The sequence below is a fragment of the Pteropus medius genome, unplaced genomic scaffold, assembly GCF_902729225.1.
Source record: "Pteropus medius unplaced genomic scaffold, Ma_sr-lr_union100, whole genome shotgun sequence".
Classification (NCBI taxonomy): domain Eukaryota; kingdom Metazoa; phylum Chordata; class Mammalia; order Chiroptera; family Pteropodidae; genus Pteropus; species Pteropus medius.
The window spans coordinates 5,494,908-5,516,502 of record NW_024340701.1 but is presented as its reverse complement, the minus strand read 5'-3'; the positions used below and the strand labels follow the sequence as shown (position 1 = coordinate 5,516,502).

The window sequence follows — 21,595 nt, the reverse complement described above, 5'->3', positions numbered from 1 at the left end:
CTTTATCTTATTAAGTAAATTATATGGTCCTTTTTTATGGGAGCCTCCATAGTTAGAGATGTAAAACAGCAATTTCTTGGTTCTATAGCATGACATAGTTCAGAGCTGAGATTAGAGAAACCCCGTAGAGTTGTTAATACTTGAGGGCATCCCCAACTAGAAAAGTATGTGAATTTAGGCATGGGAGGAAGGAAGGATCTGCTTTAAATTTAGTGTAGGGTCACTGAATCTTAATGATAGATTAAACAAGGGAGGTAGAATAATGAATAGGGGTATGCAGTGTGTAGCACTAATACCAGAAGTCCATGGTTTGTGGCGGTTTTTTAATGTCCTTTCCCATATGGTTTTGAATAGAATAGGTTATGGCAGGGATGAGCTAAGGAATAGCTTTGTTAATGAATAAATAGGAGTAATTTTTTTAACAGGAGATTTCAGGCAGTTTATTTAGATTGCCTGCTTATGTAATGAATCATGTGATTAAAAAACATTTCTGATCTTAATAATATATTAAGTGAAGATGCTAAGGTATTTTTTTTTTCCTTTATAGAATAGCTTATATTTACATTTCAGAGCCAGCTCTAACGGTGAGATCCTTGGGTTGGGATTTTAACTGCCTTAATTAAAAGCCACTTGTATGGAGCTTCTGAGTATTGGCAGCATCAGCCCTTAGTTAGGGTTTGGTGTGCAGTATTACTTTCATTCATAGTGTCAGTTCACTTGGATAAGCTTTAATTAAATTGTCATTTGGAACCAGTTTCCAACTCTATGTCCTTCACCTAAAATTAACTAGGTATGTAATATTGGTGACAATCTTCTTATAACTTTGCTCTTGGCTAAGACAGCTACTTTCCTTAAAATATCTTCGCTGCCCTCCCACCTACATATCTCTCAGAGAGTGATGCTCACAGTTGATTGTGGAAAGTAGCTCGTTTGAATCAGAAAACCTGACCAGACACTTTAAATACCTCTCTCTCAGGGGTGTTCTTTGGAAGAGATTACTTAGTATTTCCAAAAGGAGAGGTTAAGTAGGTTGTCTCTGGTGCCTTGGTTAAGTAGAGTGAAGGGAAATGTAACTCTCCTGACTCCTGGGTCCCAAATGCAAACACTGGCCTAGTTGTTCCCAAACTTTCTCCTTGACACGGGTGACTTGAATGGTTTATTTTCACTTGATGAGCCACACCCCCAGGCCACTTTAGTATTCATGGCAGACCCCAACACTAAGTCCCTTTGTTGTCTTTGTTTTTTGCGTTTTTTTTGTTAACAAGAAAAGATAAAATTATAAGACATCTGATTATAGACTGAGGTTCCATTGCTAATGGTTCCCACCACGTTTTTCAGCAGCTCAAGAGAAAGGGAAAGGCCCGGATGGGCAACATAAAGCAGCAAAGCAAACATAAACATCATGTCTGATCATCAGTGTGGTGCTACCAGAGCGGGAGAGGATACACAGTCTTCATCAAAATAGAAAGATGGGTCTTTGCCAAAAGCAGTAAGATTGTTTAGCATTTAAAAAATTTAGAAGTTTGCTATAGAAGTGAAGGTCTTTAAGAAAAAAACATTTTTTTAAGAAGAAAGAAGAAATGGATTAAGATTTTAAAAAGTCTACATCATCATCTGACTTAGGCATTAACTAACTGAATGACATTTGAGCAGTATTGTGTGTGTGTGTGTGTGTGTGTGTGTGTGTGTGACAGAGAGGGAGAGAGAAAGGGAGGGAGGGAGAGAGAGAAATTTAAAAGAAAATGCTGTTGTGTAAAAAACAAATTAGTATTGCCCCCACATCTTCCTCATCGATGGTTTTATTTTAGAACTTACAGAGGTTGCAAATAAGACAAATATCTGATTCAGAGTTTCACTTATCCAGATCAAAAGCATAGAACAAGGGTTGGCAAGAGTGCCCAACTCTTGAGAGGGGGAAAACTGGAATAACAAGATAGGGCATAATTGATTTACTGTATATTGGCAAAGTAGTGGGAGCAGTCCCACAGTGTGAATGTCTTCATATTCTTTTATTCCAGATAAAGTTCTTACATTATTAGTAAGGAGTGGAGACTCAGCAGGCAATGGGCCAAAGTTTATAAGAGGAAGAGCCTTTACTAACCCTCACGGGATAAAGTTTACTTACTGTTCTAATTGTTCTCCTTTTACCTCGATATATTTTCCTTACATTTTTTTTTTTATCCTACTATTTCTTTCCCAGCTGTATGTGGCACCAAGGGCTGCCCTCTCATTGTGAAGGCAGCAACAGACATTGAAACAATAACAAGTTGCTCTTTGATATGGCAGTTGTCCTTCCTCCACAGCATGTAAAAGTACAAAATCTATAGTCTGTAACTGCTCTTCATTGCCTCTTGCAGCAGAACAGATGTGAAAAGACTCACTGGATCTCATGACAGAGATCTAGTGATCTCTTTTGCTTATAGTTGGTCACTCTTATTACCACTTAATGCCTACTGTTCAGAGTAAGTGTAAATGGTCTCATAGAAAATTCTTAAATATTACAACTATGAAAGTGTCAGGTGGGAAAGAATTTTAAAGGTAACTTATTACAAACCTTTATTTTACAGAAGAAAATTCAGTCTAAGAGGAAATATGTCACAGTCATGAAGAAAATCTAGACTACAGAACTAAATTAAATTAAATCCTAATCTGACCATTTACTAGTTGGAGTAACCTTTGGCAAATTATTATTGTCTCTGAGCCTCAGTTTCCTCATTTGTAAAATGAAGATAATACATGTAAAAGGTATTATAAGGATCATATGTTAACATAAAACCTAATTCTTGGTTTATAGAAGTTGCTTAATAAATGTTCAGTTGCCTTTCTCTATCCTTCTCATTTCCTTTGCTCAGGGTCACTCAGATAATTAGTGGCATAGCTAAAATGAAAACCAGGTTGTTCTGACTCCGAGTATATATATTTACTTTGAATGAAAAAACAAAAAAGTTTTTTTAAATTTCTTATTACAGAAGTAATAGAAACTTAGAAAAGATAGATATACAGAAAATAAAAATGAGTCATAATCCCATAATACAGAGGGAAATTTTAATATTTGTCATATACCTTTTTTCTGTGCATAACATATAGTATACATACATATGTACATTTTTATATATATGTATATGTATACATATAACTTAAGCAGAAAGGTATATAATTTTGTAACCTAGTTTTTTTGAATGTGTAATGACTTTTAATGTTATTAAATATTGTTCTACATTGGGGTCAACAAACTTTTTCTTTAAAGGCTAAATAATAAATATTTCAGGCTTTGCAGGTCATACAGATTCTATTGCCTCTACTAACTATACCATCATGGTAGTGCAGCCACAGACAGTATAGAAATAAATGGTAGTGGTGGTGTTTCGATACAACATTATTTATAAAAGCATACAGCACACTTGGATTTGTCCTTTAGGCTGTGCTTTGCTGATCCTGGTTCTACATCATTATATTAATGGCTGCATAGTATTTCATTTATTTATTTAACTATCCTATTATCAGATATTAAGCTTATGCCAGTTGTGTGTGTGTGTGTGTGTGTGCGTGTGTGTGTGTGTGTGTGTGTGTGTGTGTATGTGATGATAAACAGGGCTGCAATGAATATCCTTGTAGCTAAATATTTGGTTTACATGTATAATTATGTCTAAGACTAACTTGTACATTGCTACTGCATTATATCAAATTGTCTACTAAAATTCAGCCTTAAAAATTAAAACATTTCTGGTGTACAAGTGTTTATTCGTTTATGTAGCCAATCTTTGAAGTAGTACATAAAATTGAGCTTTATAAAATGGTTTTAGGTTAAAGTAAAACTTGTAAAAATGTTCTTATAATGGTTCTCGTTATTTCTAGGATTGACTTTTAACTTAATTTATGTTTTCCTTCCTGCAAAGACTTACAAAATGATTAATTTACTTGATTTTGAAAAGGGGAATTTTTAAGAGCATTTATTGAGTGACTGATGTTTTATTTAAATGTTTATAAAAAAAAACATTTATATCTATTAGATCATTAAATAGTTGGAAAAACTTGGCTCTCTCACTGTTTCCATAAAGTATAGAGAGGAAATATTGCCCTTGAGGACAAGGTCTTGACTGACTGATAGGAGGTTAACCTCGCACTGTTTTTCTTTTGGGTCTTGTTCCAGCTAGCCTGTGAGAGAGAGACAAAATCAGTAACAACAAAAGCTGTTTCATCTTTCGTTTGCTTCAAACATAGTTCTCTGGTGTTTAGGGGCATTTCTTCAATTTCGCTGATGTGTACAGTTATCTTCCAAGTTTATTTAATGTGATTAATCTTTTTTTTTTTTTTTGTAGATTTGAAGTTTAACTGCAATATCTAAATATATATTATAGCCAGAAAGTAGTTAAGCTTAAGGCAGAAAAACTGAAGATGAACACAGATTTTCAATGATGAAGATTATTATGTATCAATTATTATCCATTATTTTGGTGCTATGTAGTCTGTAGTGAAGAGGTAGCGCCTTTTCTCATTAATTTCTTGGACTAAAAATGATCACCTTATCATCCAGACAAAATTAATAGCATTTCTAGAATTGTAACAAATGATTATTAAACATATTCATTCTCAAAAAAGACTGGCCACTTTAGGCAAGACTTCTCAGAACTTAAGAATCAGTAAACTAGAGAGGCATGGCTATCTGGGAGAGCCTCTAATTCACACATCCTGAAACAATGCTTCTTAAACTTTGGTCTGGTGAGAATTACCCAGAGGGCTTGTTAAAACACAGATTGCTGGGTCCCAGAGTTTCCAATACACTAGGTCTGGATGGGTCCCCCACATTTTGAAATCCTGTGGTTTCCAAGGGATACTAATACTGCTTGTCCAGACACCATACTTTGAGAACCACTGTTGTAGTTCTCATATTATATTTATATAATAATAATTGCTCCATTTTTTGTTGTTCATGATTTCAGTTTCTGCAACTTCACAATATCTCTAAACTTTTTTTCCCCCCTGGAAAGCTAAAATTTAGCATCTTTACTGTTTGTGAAATATACTCAGCCTTACTCATCTGTAAACAGTTTCTTAACACTTTAGGAATTCTTTTTAAAAATCAGGATTAACCTTTAAAGATATGAATTCATTTTAATAAATTTATGATTGTTAATTCAATCACTTTAAATATCTAACTTTGCAATTTTTGTATCATTTTCACCCACATCAAACTTTTAGGATAGAATTTTGAATATAACCATATTTCTAATCACAGTGTTAAATCTTATCCTTGGTAGTTTTTCAGGATGGCTAAAATCCACTTCCAACTATGTGCATTTAAAGCAGTTTTTGTATTTGATCAGTTTTATCGTCATCCGAGTGATCTCTTAAGATGCTAACTGTCAAATTTATTTATAGACAAGGGGTGTAATAAGTTTTTCAAGTATAGTATACAAAGCAAAACTTAGTTACAGTTGTTGGAATGAAGAATTCGGTTGAAGCCAAAAGATGTTTTTAAAACAGCAGAATATAGTCAGTTCAAAGCCTGATTGAAAGCAACTTCAGTTTTATAGTTTATTTCAAACAACATCTTCATTGTTTTCTGGAAAGATGGTATTTGAGAAAAGAAATGTCTCAAGTTACTGTTTTTATGAGGAGAGAATTGCCAAGTCTTTTAAATGGTTAATGAGAAGAAGTAATAGTTAAACACTTGGAGCATTGATTTCTGATTTGAATTCTCCAACACAGGCCAGCCCTGAGGGAAGAGGGAAAAAAAGCTTGCTAATTAACATTTGATTACTGATGCCACCTTCTCATTCCCTTTGCACCATCCGGTTTCAAGTGTTTTTGTTCAGGAAGGATTTTTAGGAGGGTTTTAACTTGCATCTTAGTAAAACAAATTCATGTGCAACTGCAATGAGTATATAATATGTTTTAAAAAAAAAGTAGAAGAAAAAGAAAAGTCTTGGATATGAAGTGTGTGTTCAAACCCTAGTCTGAATCAGAAGTGATTGGTTTCTTAACTATACGCCTTTCAGAGCACCAGTGATTGCTAGGAAACTGGGTGCCTTCTTTTGATTTAAATACGTATACATACACACACACACAAATACTAATGTGTTTAGGGCAATTATTATTTAGCAAACTTTTAACCAGAGCATCATTTGATAGTAGGAAGTACTTGGAGTTTGAAGTTTGATACATTTAAAATTTGGGTAAGTTCAGGTTCTAATATGACCAAAAGTCTTTTTCTTCTAAGGTTGATGGGAGAATGAGATAGATGTCTGTAGGTTCAGAATGCTTTTTGTAAGGGTTATAATTTGCCATAGTAGTCTTAATTCAGAAAATCTAGAAACCAGGGTGCTAGAAACCAAGGTGATAGCTGCTGCAAGCCCATGGCAATGAAATATTTTCTAATTTTTGCCGTATTAAAATATTTGATATGTAAAGAATCAAGGATATGAGTATAAAATTTTAAAGATGTTGAAATAAATTAATAGAACTTTATAACTATATCACTTAGCTACTGGTAGTCTGTCAAGCCATAGCCTCACTGATAACATTTGGTTGATGGAACAGTTATTTGGGAAACCAGTATGACAGGCTTTATTTTCAGATGAGATCTCATAAGGGGAAAATATTATTTAGTCTTTTATAAAAATCTAGACTTTTTAGTGTAATACAAGCAAAAACAACGACGTTTCTTCATCCAAGAAAAATAAATCACCTTAAGTGTTTATTCCTTACCTGAAATTATTCGCATTTTCTTTTTTGATGTGTTGTATTTATTAACTCTTTACAATTTTTCTTCCATTTTCTAGCCTTAATGGTTGAAACATTCCTTCATTACTTGTCTTAGATATATTTTGCTCTTCCTGTTCCTAGGATTAGATCTCCAATATTTTCATCAAACCATGGAATTTTAGAGCTTTGAAACTAGGAAGTGATGTTGTTTTATTCTCTTTAATACTGAGTAAACTAAGTCTCAGCGAGGTTCTATCAACTGGCCCACAGTAAAAGCTGGGGAAAATTTAAGACTAGAAATCTTGTTCTCTGCCTCTCTTTATGCCACAACAGCTTAAACTTTGTGACTTTTCTTTCTATTAACTGTTTCACTTGGATAATAGGTATTATTCCTGAATGAGATTTAAAATTTCCTGAAATGTTTTTCAACAGTTTGACCAACATTTAGCTCACAAGAAATGATTTTATTATAGATGACAAAGTTATCTACTAAGTTTTTGTTTTTCAATTTACACAACTCATGTGATGCTAAATCCGAGCCTCAAAATATAGTTTAGCAGAGTAACTTCCTAAGAATATTTTTGTTAAAAATGCTGATAAAATTTAACTAAAAACAAAAATTGTTTGAAAATCTACAGAACTCAAAAGAAAATTTTGTGAGAGATGAATATATGATTTCAATGAGAGATTTCCATAATGAGGAAATATGAAGTTTGAAGTGGAGATCATTGCTTAGTATTTTACATTAATTTTAGTATATAGATGTTTATTAACAATGAAAAGCAAATAATAAACAATCAGTGCTGTATTAATTCTGTACCATTTCAAGTTAATCTGATTTACATTTTTTCTTAGTCTCAAGCAACTGTCTTATCTGAAGCAGTGGGGAAGAAATGAAATTCTCCTTTTAGAAAATCTAGAAAACTGGAAAATCTGTTGTCAGTTTAGAACACTTGATCCAAATACAATATAGTTTGTAACATAATTTTGATGTTCAGCTGGTAATCAAAGCATTTATTAAATTTCTTCATAACTAAGTGAAACATTTGCATAGTTTAGCAGCCTGAAATCTCACAGATTTAGAGCTTAATACACAACAAGAATTGAAAAGATTATGAAGGTTCAGCATGATCTTGAGCCAATGCTGATCAAAGAAAATGTGTAAGACAAAAAGGCCCTCAGGAAATGTTACCCTTGAAGTGCCACTTGTCTTTAACTGGAATTTAACACAAATCTCTAAAGATGAAATTCCATCAGAAGTAGCACAATAATGGCAGCTGGGCATGCCAGCTACAGCAACCCAGGCTGTGTGTGTTCTTTTCTCTCTCTCTCAAGTGCTCTCAAATCTCTCAGATCAATCAGTTGATCTCTCAATCTCTCCCCTTCCCTCTTCTTTTCTCCTCCCCCTCCCTGTCTCCTCCCCCTTTTTAGTCCTTCTCTCTCCCTCCTTCCTCCCTCTCTCTCTCTCCTTCCTTGTCTGAGGGAACTATGTCCTTCATTTGATTCATGATGACCTTAATCATCTGCATCATTTTATACACAGCTGTAATTTGTCACTCAGGCTTTCTTAATATTTTAAAAGAATAATTTTTACTTTTGCACATTTCATATTTTTTCCTGCCCCGCAGAATTGTGACTTAAAATTTTAATGAAAGAAAACCATCAGTAAAGATAATGGAATTTTTATATCTCCATTAATAAAACCATCACCCATTTTCTACTTTTGCTATCTTATCATTTATGTTTCTTCCATATAATGTTAAAACCTGCCTATGGTTATAATGCTGACAAATGTGGAATTATTTTTGAAAGACTAATTTGTTTTCACTTAAGTTATTGTTTAGTGATTGTGGTTTAACACAAGACTCTTGATTTAATCTCAGAATCTCTGTGAATTTATCTTTTCCATTAGAACAATCAATCATTAGCCTAATATGCTTTACTTTGTACCCTCTCAGCCAAGTTCTGTCTGCATTAACCAGTTTATTCTATGACAAGTTGCTTAACACATGTCATTCTGGGGAGAACAATGAAGCCAAATACTTGTGCAATGGCTAACATTACTCTAACTTTGATCACTTTTGTTCAGCACATCAGTCTGGCATTGTGCTTTATACCAACATAACACTATAGCCAGAACATGCTTTTCAGGCTTAGAATAGCAAAGGAATGTTATTCAATTCAGTGCAGTTACAGATGAGTTAATGAAAGAAGAAAAATACTGTTTATTTCATAATACCATATTGTTGTGTTTTGGAATTAAGGTGGAATTTAAAGAATCCCAATCCAAAGTTACTTGTTTGTATACTCAGCTCATAGTATTTGTGTATACTCTCCAATGCTGGGATAGCCTTGCTGCAACCTTTCCAAACAAATACAAATATTTGTCCTGCCTTTTTTTTTTTCTTCAAAAATAGCTGATGAAGCTTGGTATATCTAGACAACGTAATTGAAAAATAACTTTAAGAAAGGAATGTTTTTGGCCTTGAGGCCTAAAGTCTTTTCATATTCCCCTCTTCTGTCCTATCCCTTTCTTTTATTAATATAATGCTTTGGATTTATGGAACACCTTCCTCTTTAAAAGCACTAATGTTTAAGCATGGCAAAGTAGTCTTAGCTAGTGGAAGTGGTCAGAGGTTAGCCCAGTTACATTTGGTTAAATTGTGTTGATAATGACTAATGAAAATTTTCAAACTTGGTGTGACTGACCATAAACAAAATACGGCATGGTAGACTGGCCATTGCTAAGAACCTCTGAAGAAAAGCTGTTTGTTTGAATTGAGTGGGGATCAAGCCACGCCTCCAAGCTCCTCAGTTCTCATTTACTAAGTCTTTTTTCACAGGTGTACATTAGAGATAAAAATAGATTGAATTCCGTGTTGTGTTTTGGTTTTTCCCTTTCCCCAGTGAATATATATCTCTGTTTCACTGGAAAGGTAACTTAGATGTGTTTATGTATAATAAACAGTAATGTGATGCAAAATGCTGTAATTGGACAACTTGATACTTTAGACTTCTGCATTTTAAGAACATGAATGAATACTGCTTGTTTTACGTACTGAAGTCTTGTTATTGAACATATTATGTGCAACATTCAATGCTAGCTTTATTTGTTACAGTAGGGTCATCCTATAACTAACCTGAGGAGTTAAGATAGATAATCTCTCCATTCTTACGATTTTATAATTATTTTTTCTTTTTAAATACAAAACGAAATAGAATTTTTATAACCTATTTTAAACTGAAGAAAGATATGATACTTACTGGATTATATAGAGTTTAACCTTCCAAGACTTTATTCTGGTAAATTACTTATCCCCACTTTTTTAAAGTGAAAGGTATAATTATTGCATGTTGAGAACAATAGTTTTTCAGTATTTAAAATAAGAAGTATTATTACTGTATTTTCTTTTCAAGAAGGGCCTAAATAGTATATTAATGGATAGCTCTCTGTTAAATATTCTGTTATAATAGTTTTTAATTTGGGATGATTTCAAAGAAATAATCTGTGTTGCTTTATTAATAAGTTTTTATATCTTTGAAGCTTACATCAAACAATAAAAATAACCTCATGTTTACTCCTGCCCCCTCCACACACACACACACACACACACACACACACACACACACACACACACACACACAAACTACAATTCCTCTCTACCACCTAGAAACTTGAAATACATCTTCATTTGAACTATTGTACATCCTGAGTCATTTTAAAAATTAGATTATAAAAATTTATAATTATAGTCTGTCCTAGGCTTACTATGTACCTTAGTACAGTTAAGAAACTTAGAAGTTTCTTAACTGAAAAGAAACTCGAAGCCATCTAGAAATATATAAAAACAATCAGCAGAGGGGGTGATATTTCTTGAACTATTATTTCATCTAGCCTTCATTGAGAATCTGCTTTTAAATTTGGTTTAGATTATTTTACAAAATTTTTTCTGACTTGTGCTTTTCTAGTTTCAAATTCTTGTTTTGAATCTAGAATAAAACAGAGGAAGTACAGTGTATACCACATAAATTGGCACCTATCCTAAGTCTTATGGTAACCTGTTTTAATCGCACTGTCTCTTTTTATAGGTAAAAAGAAATGTGTATGACCTTACGAGCATCCCTGTTCGCCATCAGTTATGGGAGGGCTGGCCAGCTTCTGCCACCGATGACTCGGTAAGTGACATTTGACTTATCAGTTTTATATCCTCCTCTCTCTTTTGCCACTTTCAGTCTAACTGGCTGTGATAATAAGCAGAAACTAATGCTTTGAAGGCTCCATTGAAAAAAATCAAATACATAATTTGAAAATAAGGAGTTATAATAATTTGAGTTCACTTGAAGAACAGATGTCATAAGCTAAGCAGATTAGCATTCTGTTGATAATATTACAATATCAATATGAGGAACTTAGTGCTGCTTGATTTGACTTAAGTTTTTCCTTGATGAAAAGAATATATTCAGACATTTCAGGTGAAATATCCCAAACACAAAAATATTTTTCCTAAATTACAGATATGCTAAAATCAACTAATCGTTACATATTTAATTTTAAAATTACATTTCCCATAGTAGACTAGTACTTTAAAGAATAGTTAATTTTTACAGTTAATATTAATAGTACTCTATTCTTAAATATACCCATAATTTTTACTACCATAAAAAATCGGAAGAAAAGATTTAGTCTGTCATTTTTACCTATTATACTGACTTATAGTGATTTTCCTATTATAAATTTTAAAACCTTTACTATCTCTACCCTGTTTCTAAGTAATTATTGTTTTCCAAGAGAGTAAATTTTATCATTTAAGGAGGTCAACTGAAATTACATTTTGGCCACTTTCACCCATCATCTTGATTGTTCTAACCAGATACCCATTTTTTTTTTTAAGTAAAAATCAGAATATTTCAAGGATTTCTGAAGTTAAGTCTAATTCTTAAAGAAGGCTAAAAAATTGAGACTTCGTAAACATCTTGTAATAATAAATACACAAATAATGATTGTAAGAATTCAATAACCTTTTGTATTTCCTAGTAAATATTATATTTCTATCTGGATAATAATTACTACCCCTTTTTGAGCACTGCCGTCATATATTTTAATATGAAAGAATTCTTTATGGAAGACAGAAACATTTTTAAACATTTTGTTTATGTAGATGCCACTTGAGTCCAGTTATTCCACAATCTAAACACTGTACCTTTGAGAAATGCTTTGTGGATCATGAAACTTTAATCAGAAAATAGCTAAACTTTTGTTTAAAGTGAACCCCTCCAGAAAAATATTGTTTTTTTATAGGCACTTACATTTATTTCTAAACAACTGGTTTTAACATTAATATTATAGTATATCGTTAGAATTATTGGCTGATTGTCCATGGCGAAAGGGAAGGCCACGTGGTGGTCAGTTTTAGTTTGTTTTTCTTTTCCCCTATTGGAGTGAGAAATTTGACAGAAAATGTGCTACATTTAATTTTACAAAAATAAGATAGCAATTTTCATAAATGATAGCCTCTGTTTCCTGAGAAGACATAAATCAGAAATGTTTTTAGTATTGTCTCATAACCTCCTACAAGAAATAATAGCATTAATAGAAGAAAATAAGACCTGAGCATGTCACTTAAGTTCTCTGAGCTTCAGTTACTTCACTAATTTGCAGCATTGTTATGAGGATTAGCAATAATATGTATACAAAGTAGTACCCGGCACAAAGTAGACAATAAATGAGAGTCAGAATGATAATTAATATTAACATAACTCAGAAAAGGATCACAGGCACAAATTGACTGGTTTAAGTAAATGAAGTGGTACCTGAGATTTGCTTCAAAATAACCTATGGGGTTGGGAGCGAGGGGAATATAAATATAAATTAAAGTTAGCCATCTGTTGATCATTATTGAAGCTGAGGAATATGTAGTTTGGGTTTATATACTATTCTCTCAACTTTTGTATATGTCTGAAAATTTCTTTAATAAAATGTTTAAAAAAGTAATTTTCTGGTTTAAAACAAGAATATCAGATAATAAAGTCCAGAAATGTAGCACTTCACATTTGGAAAAGCCAACTACTCTTGGATCCTACACTTGTAGAAGCCAGACTAAAATAGGCTTATCAGATGCAAGTTCCAAGAGTGATATGCAAATTTAGTGAAATATGATAAATTCTTCTGTAGCATAGGGCCTTATACATTTTAGGTTTTAATCATTGAATTGAGTTGACACAGTCTTTTATGAGGCCCGTGTTTTAATGACTGTTAAAACATTTAAATTTTTACCAAGAGTTCTAATGCAATTTCATCACTGTAGGAAAATAGGAAAACAGCTAAAACTCACCATATCCAAGATTATAATGCTACCTGGTGTTGCATCTAAGTCACAGCAAACACAAGAGGCAATCTCCATTAAGAGGCTTGATTCTTTTTGCCTCATTATTCATATTTGCACCTTGTCCCAGAACCTGTGAAATGATGCCTGCCCACATCTCCCCAGAGCAAATGTTGCCACATTGGCAGGATGTTGCCTTGAGCTGCATGATTTGATACAACAAAGATGTTTAGGGCCAGGCTGCTTTTGACTGGTGCCGTAGCAGATCCATCCACTAGCTCCAGTGCTTGAGTTTTGGCAAAAATGGCTTATAACTGTGTCTTCTAAGGAGATCCTAGCCAAAGAAATGTCATGGAACTGTTCTTTCATTAGGACTATAAAAACTCATAAAGCTGGTGCTTGTAATCTATATTGTTGCAGAAAATAGTGTTTTTATACTTATTTAAATCATTCAAGTGGAGGCATCTGCTACAAAACAAGATTGTCCTCACAGCCTAGGGCACGAATTGGGTACAGCTGAGAAATGTCAGCTGTGTAAACAGCCTGAAATGTGTTACCAACAAAAATATAATTAATTTCTTTCCAAGACAGTGTGCCATAACTTAATACTTAGAATGGTTTAACTTTCAGAGAAAGCACCTGAACATTTTCTTCCCAGTGCCAGAGTAGAGTATTGGTTATAAAGGTCGTTAAAGCAAGGTTAGTTTGCACTTTTCCTGCTTGGTTTCAGAGATTTGTGTGGCTTTGAATATATAGTAGCTTTAGATACCAGTGGCTTCCATGAGTTTATGGAAATATCTTAGATTAAGAAGTTAATGGATTTAGAATGATAGAAATGTTCTAAAATTAGGTTGTAGTGATAGTTGTGCAATTGTAAATTTACTAAAAATTATTGAATTGAACACTTTAAAAATGAGTGAATTTTATGGCATGTCAATTATACCGTAGTAAAGCTATTTTTAAAAAGAAGTTAATAAAGAACAAGAAGTTAATAAAGAACTTTTTCATTTATGTTTTTTATATTCATGAGAAATTACTTTGCCGTCACACAGGAGATGTTTTCTTCAGTGTATTTCTCATTAACCTTTGACTGAGCAAACAGGACAAAGAAATAGACTTCTTCTAATTAGATTCTTGTATAATCTTGAGTCTCTTATGAACCTGATAGACTACAATCTTTTGACATTTTCAGCACTACTCAGTGAAGTCAACAATCATTTAAAACATTGTTGTCCCATCTCGCTTCAGAGTTAAAATATTTTCTTTGCTTATAGTCATACTCTAATGGGGTATGGGATACTGTATGAATTGTCACTAACTCTTTCAGTTCCTTTTGCACTCTTTCACCAGGGAAATAGGTATCTAAAGCTTCACCAGTAGGGGAATGTTTTCATGCTGTGACAGTTCAGCTGTGAGAACAAGGAGTTGCAAGTCGGCGAAAATCTCATTTTACACTTTAACAAGGATGCTCTTGGTTTCCAGAGAGTAAAAATGAATTTAACAGGGTGAATTATGTCTGGACACCTTACTATAATGCAGAAAATTTGAATATATGTGGTTTATAAAACTCCAAGTTTTAATAATGCTTAAATTAGGAGGAAACATCCTTTAGTTTTTTAACTTTTTTGTTTTGTGCCTTTTTTTTCTTTTGAGGTTACTAATGATCTGTGATTTTATCATTGGCTAAGGAAGGTTAATTCAGGATTTGAGAAATTAGGAATTTTAGAATCATAAGTCCTTAGGCATGTGTTAAGAGTGAGAAAGCTACTTCTTAAATACTTTCACAATGAAAATAAGATTATTTCTAAGCAGAATTATCATACTGTGTCTTTTTTGTAAAATAAAAATAAAACCACACCCCCCCACCTTCCTTTTTAAAAAAAATAAAAATAAAGATTTTATGAATGAGAGAATGTTATCTTTGACCCTTTAGATGAGAGCCATTTTCTTCTATAACTTGTACCCCATACATTGTGTTGGGCTGGTGTCAAATTATGGACATTTCCCAGACACCAGATCCCTGCCCTCCAATGTACAGGAGCTACTGTGGAGATCCAGGCTCTCACAATTACAACATGCTTATCACATTGTTGTTACCTACTAAGTAAACTCGTAAGCCTCCCCTGTAGTCATTCCATCTATTGCTGCAAGGTAAATATTTCTGAAGTGCCGAATGAATCATGTTCAACCTTGCTTACTCATCTTTATGACAACCCAATACTTGCTGATTATGTACAGATTTTTATGCTGGCATTTAAAATCCTTTATTCTTTGGTCTGAAACTTTCCTTCTAGGTTTATTTTCCTATACAGGCCAAAAGTAAACGCTTAATAAATATTTCTTGAATAAATGAATGTGATACCATAAAAACTTCAGTTTAGCTAAAAGCTCATTTGTCTGCTTCTCAAATATATTTGGTGCTCTCTCTCTCACTCTGTCATTTAATCTGTTCCTTCTATCTAGAATACCTATTGCAATTATCTCCTTCCTTTAAAACTTTTCTTTAAGAAATTTTGCCTATATCTCTCTTTTTATGCCACCTTTTTCAGCCTTCTTAGAAATTAGTTTATAGTTCTATTCTTCTATTTAAATTATTTTCATTTTTTAATTTTGTTTTTCCTTCATTCCAATGTTGCTAATAGATGCGAATGGTAAAAAATGGCTTCCCAGAAAAAGGGACATCTGATTACATTTTAATTTGTGCACAGTAGTCCCTCTTATCCACAAAGGATATATTCCAAGATTCCAGTGGATGTCTGAAACTGCGGATAGTACCAAACCCTATATATACTATGGTTTTTCCTATACATGCGTGCCTTTTCACTTAAAGGAAACACTTTATGGCTTCTTTTTGGCATATTTGAATTTCCAGTGTCACTAACTCTTGCACTTTGGGGCCACTGTTAAGTAAAATAAGAGTCACTTGAACACAAGTATTGTGATAACACAACAGTCCATCTGATAACTGGGAAAGCTACCAAGTAACTAACAGGCAGGTAGTATATACAGCATGGATACACCAGGCAAAGGGATGATTGACATCCCGGTTGGGACAGAGTGAGACAGTACAAGATTTCATCCTGCTACTCAGAATGGCATGCAATTTAAAACTTCCAAATTGTTTATTTCTGGAATTTTTCATTTAATATTTTCAGACCACAGTTGACTATCAGTAACTGAAACCACAGAAAGTAAAGTCACAGATAAAGGGGACTACTGTATTTGTGTTTCTCCCTTTTGTAAATTCTGAAAATTGGAAGTAAGAACTTTTTTTCATCTTTGCTTATTGTGCAGGATCAAACATAGTATTTTATACATTCACTCATTTGAATTATTCGGAGCGCCACTAAATTTATATCTATGACTATAAACAACTAAATGATGAATTTATATGATCATGGTAACTCGATACACTGTTTGAGATATCAGTTTATTTTCCTTCTAATTAAATGAAGTTATCAAAACTCAATTTTTTTTTTAATGGCAAGTAAGATAACAGGTAGGAATGAGAAGCCACACTGAGCTGATTTGTACTAGTGTGTGTGTGTGTGTGTGTGAGAGAGAGAGAGAGAGAGAGAGAGAGAGAGAGAGAGAGAGAGAGAGAGAATACAAGTTCATTAAATCCCATATTGCCCTTATTTGGATGTTACTTAATGTATGAATTTCAGTTTCTTCATCCGCAAAATGAGAATGATGTTAACACCCTAGAAAGTCTATTGTGAAGATTAAATTGATTAACATAATATGTTGAACCACACAAAATTGTCATTTTTGAGGACAAAGTGATTATTAGCAATTTCATATGGTTTTACTTAATATGTAAAGTACATAAATAATGTAGGGTTTGGCAATTATGACTGTCAGTCCACATCTCACGCACCATCTGGTTTTGTAAATAATGTTTTATTGGAACACAGTCACACTCATTTGTTTACGTATTGTATACAGCTGGTTTTACTACAACTAACAACAGGGATGTTTAGTTGCAACAAAACCACATGGCCCACAAAGCCTAAAATATTTACCGTTTGGTCCTTTATAGAAAAAGTTTGCCAATCTCTGGTGTAATGCCTGGCATTTAGTAGACAGTCAACAAACATTAGGTCCTTTTCCCTTGAGTAAGCACCTTCTTTATATTGCATACACATGCAGAATCAGAAGCATTCTTTGATGGTTTCAGGATCATATGCTATTTAAATTATTTTGTTAGCTTGTCCTAGGTCAGACAAATTTAGGCAATCTTTGGACATTTTCACTGGCTTTTTCTTTATTTGGCAAGGTCATAGATAGTGTTGCTTCTGACAGTAGTGAGACTCAGTAGCTTCAGGGGGGTCATTGCCCTTGTCAACATATGGAGTCTTCTACAAATAACACAGGCAAAGACTAAACAGACAGAAAGAACAACTTTGAAAGTAGTAGAAGGCAGTTTGAGTTTAAAAGGAATGAAAAGTTGTGAAATGGACTGTACCCTTAACAGAGAGAGTGAAAAGTTCAGGAGGGTGGATGAAGCAGTCAAGGGACATGTTTCCTCAGTCAGCATGAGGGAGAATATATGGAAGTGAAACAGCCCCCAAGAGGAGATTTACAAGCACTAAAACCTGATGCTGTGAATCTTGATTTCAGTTGCTCAAAATCTCAATTCTGTAGACTACTTCTTTTGCCCATGATGGGATAACCGCAATGGGAATTGTATTCCCTCAATAAACAGCTAGAAGACTGAATTAAATATGTGAAACAACTGTGGTCAGATATTAGACAACAGGTAGTAAGGACTCTGAAGAAGTAAATAAATGAGCCATATTGTAGTCTTACATTCTGCTTGGAGGCCATTTTTGGATCCCAGAGCAGGGAGAAGAAACCAAAATGGAACCTGATGATTTTATTTAGTTAGAAGAGACTGGAGTTCACCGAAGTCAAGGCAGCTAAACTTTCCAAGGCAGAATACTAGCAGAGAAAAAACTCCAGAAAACTACATAGAGTTGCCCTAGTCTTTAGCTGAATACCAATGTGTGCATGCAAACGGTGAAATTCTAGGAGACTGGGCAAAAAAACAACCGCCAGGAAAAAGAACAATTAACTGGGAGCTGTAAGGCAAACAATTCTCAGAGCTCATGTAGAATTAGGAATCGTGAGTACCTACCAGACATAGTAGAGACACCTCAGTGAATACATGGGGTATTCAAGAGATATCCCCAGAAGAATTACACCTTAGTGTGGTGGGTAAACTCATCCTAGAGTAAAGGCTACTCTAGGACTGCCCTTTTCAAAGGTTAAAAACAACTTTCAGAAGGAAAGAGCTGCTTAACAGATAACTGCCCAAAAGAACAGAGTCCAGCATCCAATTAAAAGTTACTATACATATATGATCAAGTAGGAAAATCTCAAACATAACCAGAAGAGAAATCAGTCAAAAGAAGCAGACATGCACGTGATTTAATTAAACTAGCAGATAGAGACTTTAGCTATTGTAAATATTATGAATATGCTCAAGGATTTAAAGAGAAACATGAACTCAATGAGGAAAGAATAAACATGTAAAATAGAATAATATATTCTTCTAGAGATAAACAATATGATATCTGAAATGAAAGTTCCTCTGGACGGGCTTAACAGCAGATTAGAAACTGTCGAAGAAAAGACTAGTGAACTTGAAGATGTACCAATAGAAACTATCTAAACTGAAGCATGGAGAGAAAAATGTCAACAGTAAATGTACAAAGTATCAGTGACCTCTGGGATAAAATCAAGCAGTTGGAGTCCTAGAAGGAGAGAAAAGACGAGGGGTGGAGAGACAGAGGTCAAAAACAAAAAGGAATTTTGAAGAAATAATTTCTGAATAATTTCCATATTTGATGAAAACTATAAAACTTATAGATCCAAGAAGCTTAATGAACCCTATGTGAAAGATAAACACAAAGAATTCTATCCTAAGGAGTGTCATAATCAAATTGCTGAAAATAAGTGATTAAGAGAAAAACTTGAAAGCATACAGAATAGAAAAATACATATTACACGTGGGAACAATTATAGACTATAGTTCTCATCAGAAACAATGCAAGCCAAACAAAACAGTCGAGTGATATTTTAAAAGTACTGAAAGATTTAAAAAAAAAAATGACAACTTAGAATTCTATATTAGGTAAAAATAATCTTTCAAAACTGAAGGCAAAATAGACTTTCACACAAAGAAAACCTGAGAGAATTTAGTGCTAGCAAACCTGCACAAGAAATATTGAAGGGAGTTATTTAGGCAAAAAGAAAATGATAACAAAATAAACTTGGTTCTCTATAGAAGTATGAAAAGAGCTAGTAATATAAAAATGGATTAAATATGACATTTTTCCTTATGTTTTTAATTTCTTTAAAAGATAACTGCTTAAAGAAAAATAACAAGTAATGTGGAGTTTTGAACATATATAGAGGTAAAATATATGACAGTAGCACAAAAGGCAGAGTAGAATTATACTGCTGTAGGGTTCCTGTGTTATACATGGAGTGGTATAAGGTAGTCTGTTATATTAAAGATACATATTATAAACCTTAGAGCAACAACTTAAAAAAAACACACAAAAATGTATAGCTAATAAGATTAAAAGAGATAAAATGGAATACTTAAAAATAATTTTAAAAGTAAGGCAAAAAAAGAAAAAGGAACAAAGATGGAATACATATAAAACAAATAGCAAAGTGGTAGGTTTAAATCCAACCACTGATAATTACAGTAAATATAAATGGTCTACACATTAAAGGACAGTGGTTGTTGAAATGAATGTTAAAAAGCAAGACTCAACTGTATGCTGCCTATAAGAAACATGCTTTAAATATGGCAATGATAAGGTAAACATAAATGAGTGGAAAAATATTTACCAGGCAAACTAAACATAAGAAAACTGTAATGGCCATATTAACATCAGACAAGAAACAGAAAAGGCATATTACCAGGACTAAAGAGAGACATTTCGTCATGATTTAAAGAACAACTCATTAAGAAGACATAACAATCTTAAATGTGCACCTAATGACAGTTCCAAAATATTTGAAGTAAAAATTGACAGGACCAAAAGAATAGACAAGTCTACAATTATAGTTAGAGATTTCACATTCCTGTCTCAGCAATTTACAGGAAAAGAACAGATAAAGGTAGAAGATTTGAGCAACACTCTCAACCAACTTGTCCAGATACTTTATAGATACTTCACTCAACAATAGCGCAATACAAGTTTTTTTCAAGCATACTCGGTACATTCACCAAGATAGACCATAACCTGGACCATAAATAAATTTTAGAGGATTGAAATGAAGAATATTATCTCTGACCAAAACAAAATTAAATTACACATTTTTTTTTTGTAATTTACACAATTGTAATTTATGTAAGTTGTCTATTCTCATATAAAATGTTTAGTAGTTTGTTTGTATATCCAATATAATCAACAAAAAAGCTACTAAAGGTGACAGGTACAATTAAAAAGGTCACAAAGTACAAGATTAAGATACAAAAAATCATGTTACTACATAGCACCAAAGAACATTTTAGAACTGGGATTTTCATTGCAATCCCAATAAAAAAGCAGTAGACTTTTTTTTGTAGAAATTGACAAGTTAACTCTAAAATTTATATGGAAATGTGCAGGAACTAGAATTCTCAAAATAATTTTATAAAAGAACAAAGTTGGAAGACTTATACTACCTGATTTCAAAAAATAATACAGTGTTCAAGACAATGTGAAATTTTTGTAAAAGTAGACATATAGGTTAATAGATAAATAGATCATTCAGAAATAGATCTATGTTTATGCTGTCAAGTGATTTTGCACGATGATAACAAAATAACGTAATGGAGAAAGGATGGTCTTTTTTTAAAACAAATGGTGATGGAACAACTGGCTATCAATAAGGATAACTTCAACCTTTACCTTATACCAAAATTATCTCAAAATGGATCATAAACCCAAATGTAAATGCTACAAATGTAAAACTATTAGAAGTTAATATAGGAGAAAGCTTCTAAGATCTTGGGGTAGGAAAAAATTTTTTAAGACACTTAAAGCTCTCACCATAAAAGAAAAAAAACTGATAACTTGGACTGCATCACAATTTACAACTTTTGCTCTTCAAAAGATACCACTTGGAAAGAAGAGGGACGGGGCAAGCCATAAACCCTGAGAAAATATTTGCAGAACATATATTTGGCAAAAGGCCTGTATCCCGGTTATATAAAGAAGTCTTACAACTAAATAATAACACAGAGGAATTTGAGGAAGTGATAGAAATTTTTAACATTTTGATTGGGGTGGTGGTGGTTACAAAAGTATATGTGTCAAAACTCCCTGAACAAGTACACTTAAAATGGATACATTTTATTATAGGTAACTGAACTCAATAAATATTATTTTTTACTAGTGATTTAGGATGGACATGTTGATCTGAAACCATATCTGGTAAATAAGGTGAAATGCAGAACCAGTATTCAATTTCGAATTTGCCCCCCGCTCATGCCAGTATTCTTTCTCTTGTACCATGCTATTTCATATGTGTTCTGTTTCTCAAAATAGTTCCAATCTGAA

General features: G+C 33.1%; 1 protein-coding gene across 2 annotated transcripts in view; it reads left to right on the top strand.

Moving 5' to 3' along the window:
* Positions 1-21,595, top strand: part of FAF1 (Fas associated factor 1) — a 354,641-nt gene that overhangs the window by 178,123 nt on the left and 154,923 nt on the right. For both annotated transcript variants that reach the window (XM_039885738.1, XM_039885744.1), the window contains exon 8: positions 10,795-10,881. In XM_039885738.1, coding sequence (XP_039741672.1) covers positions 10,795-10,881 — 87 coding nt within the window. The remainder of the gene's footprint in view (positions 1-10,794; positions 10,882-21,595) is intronic.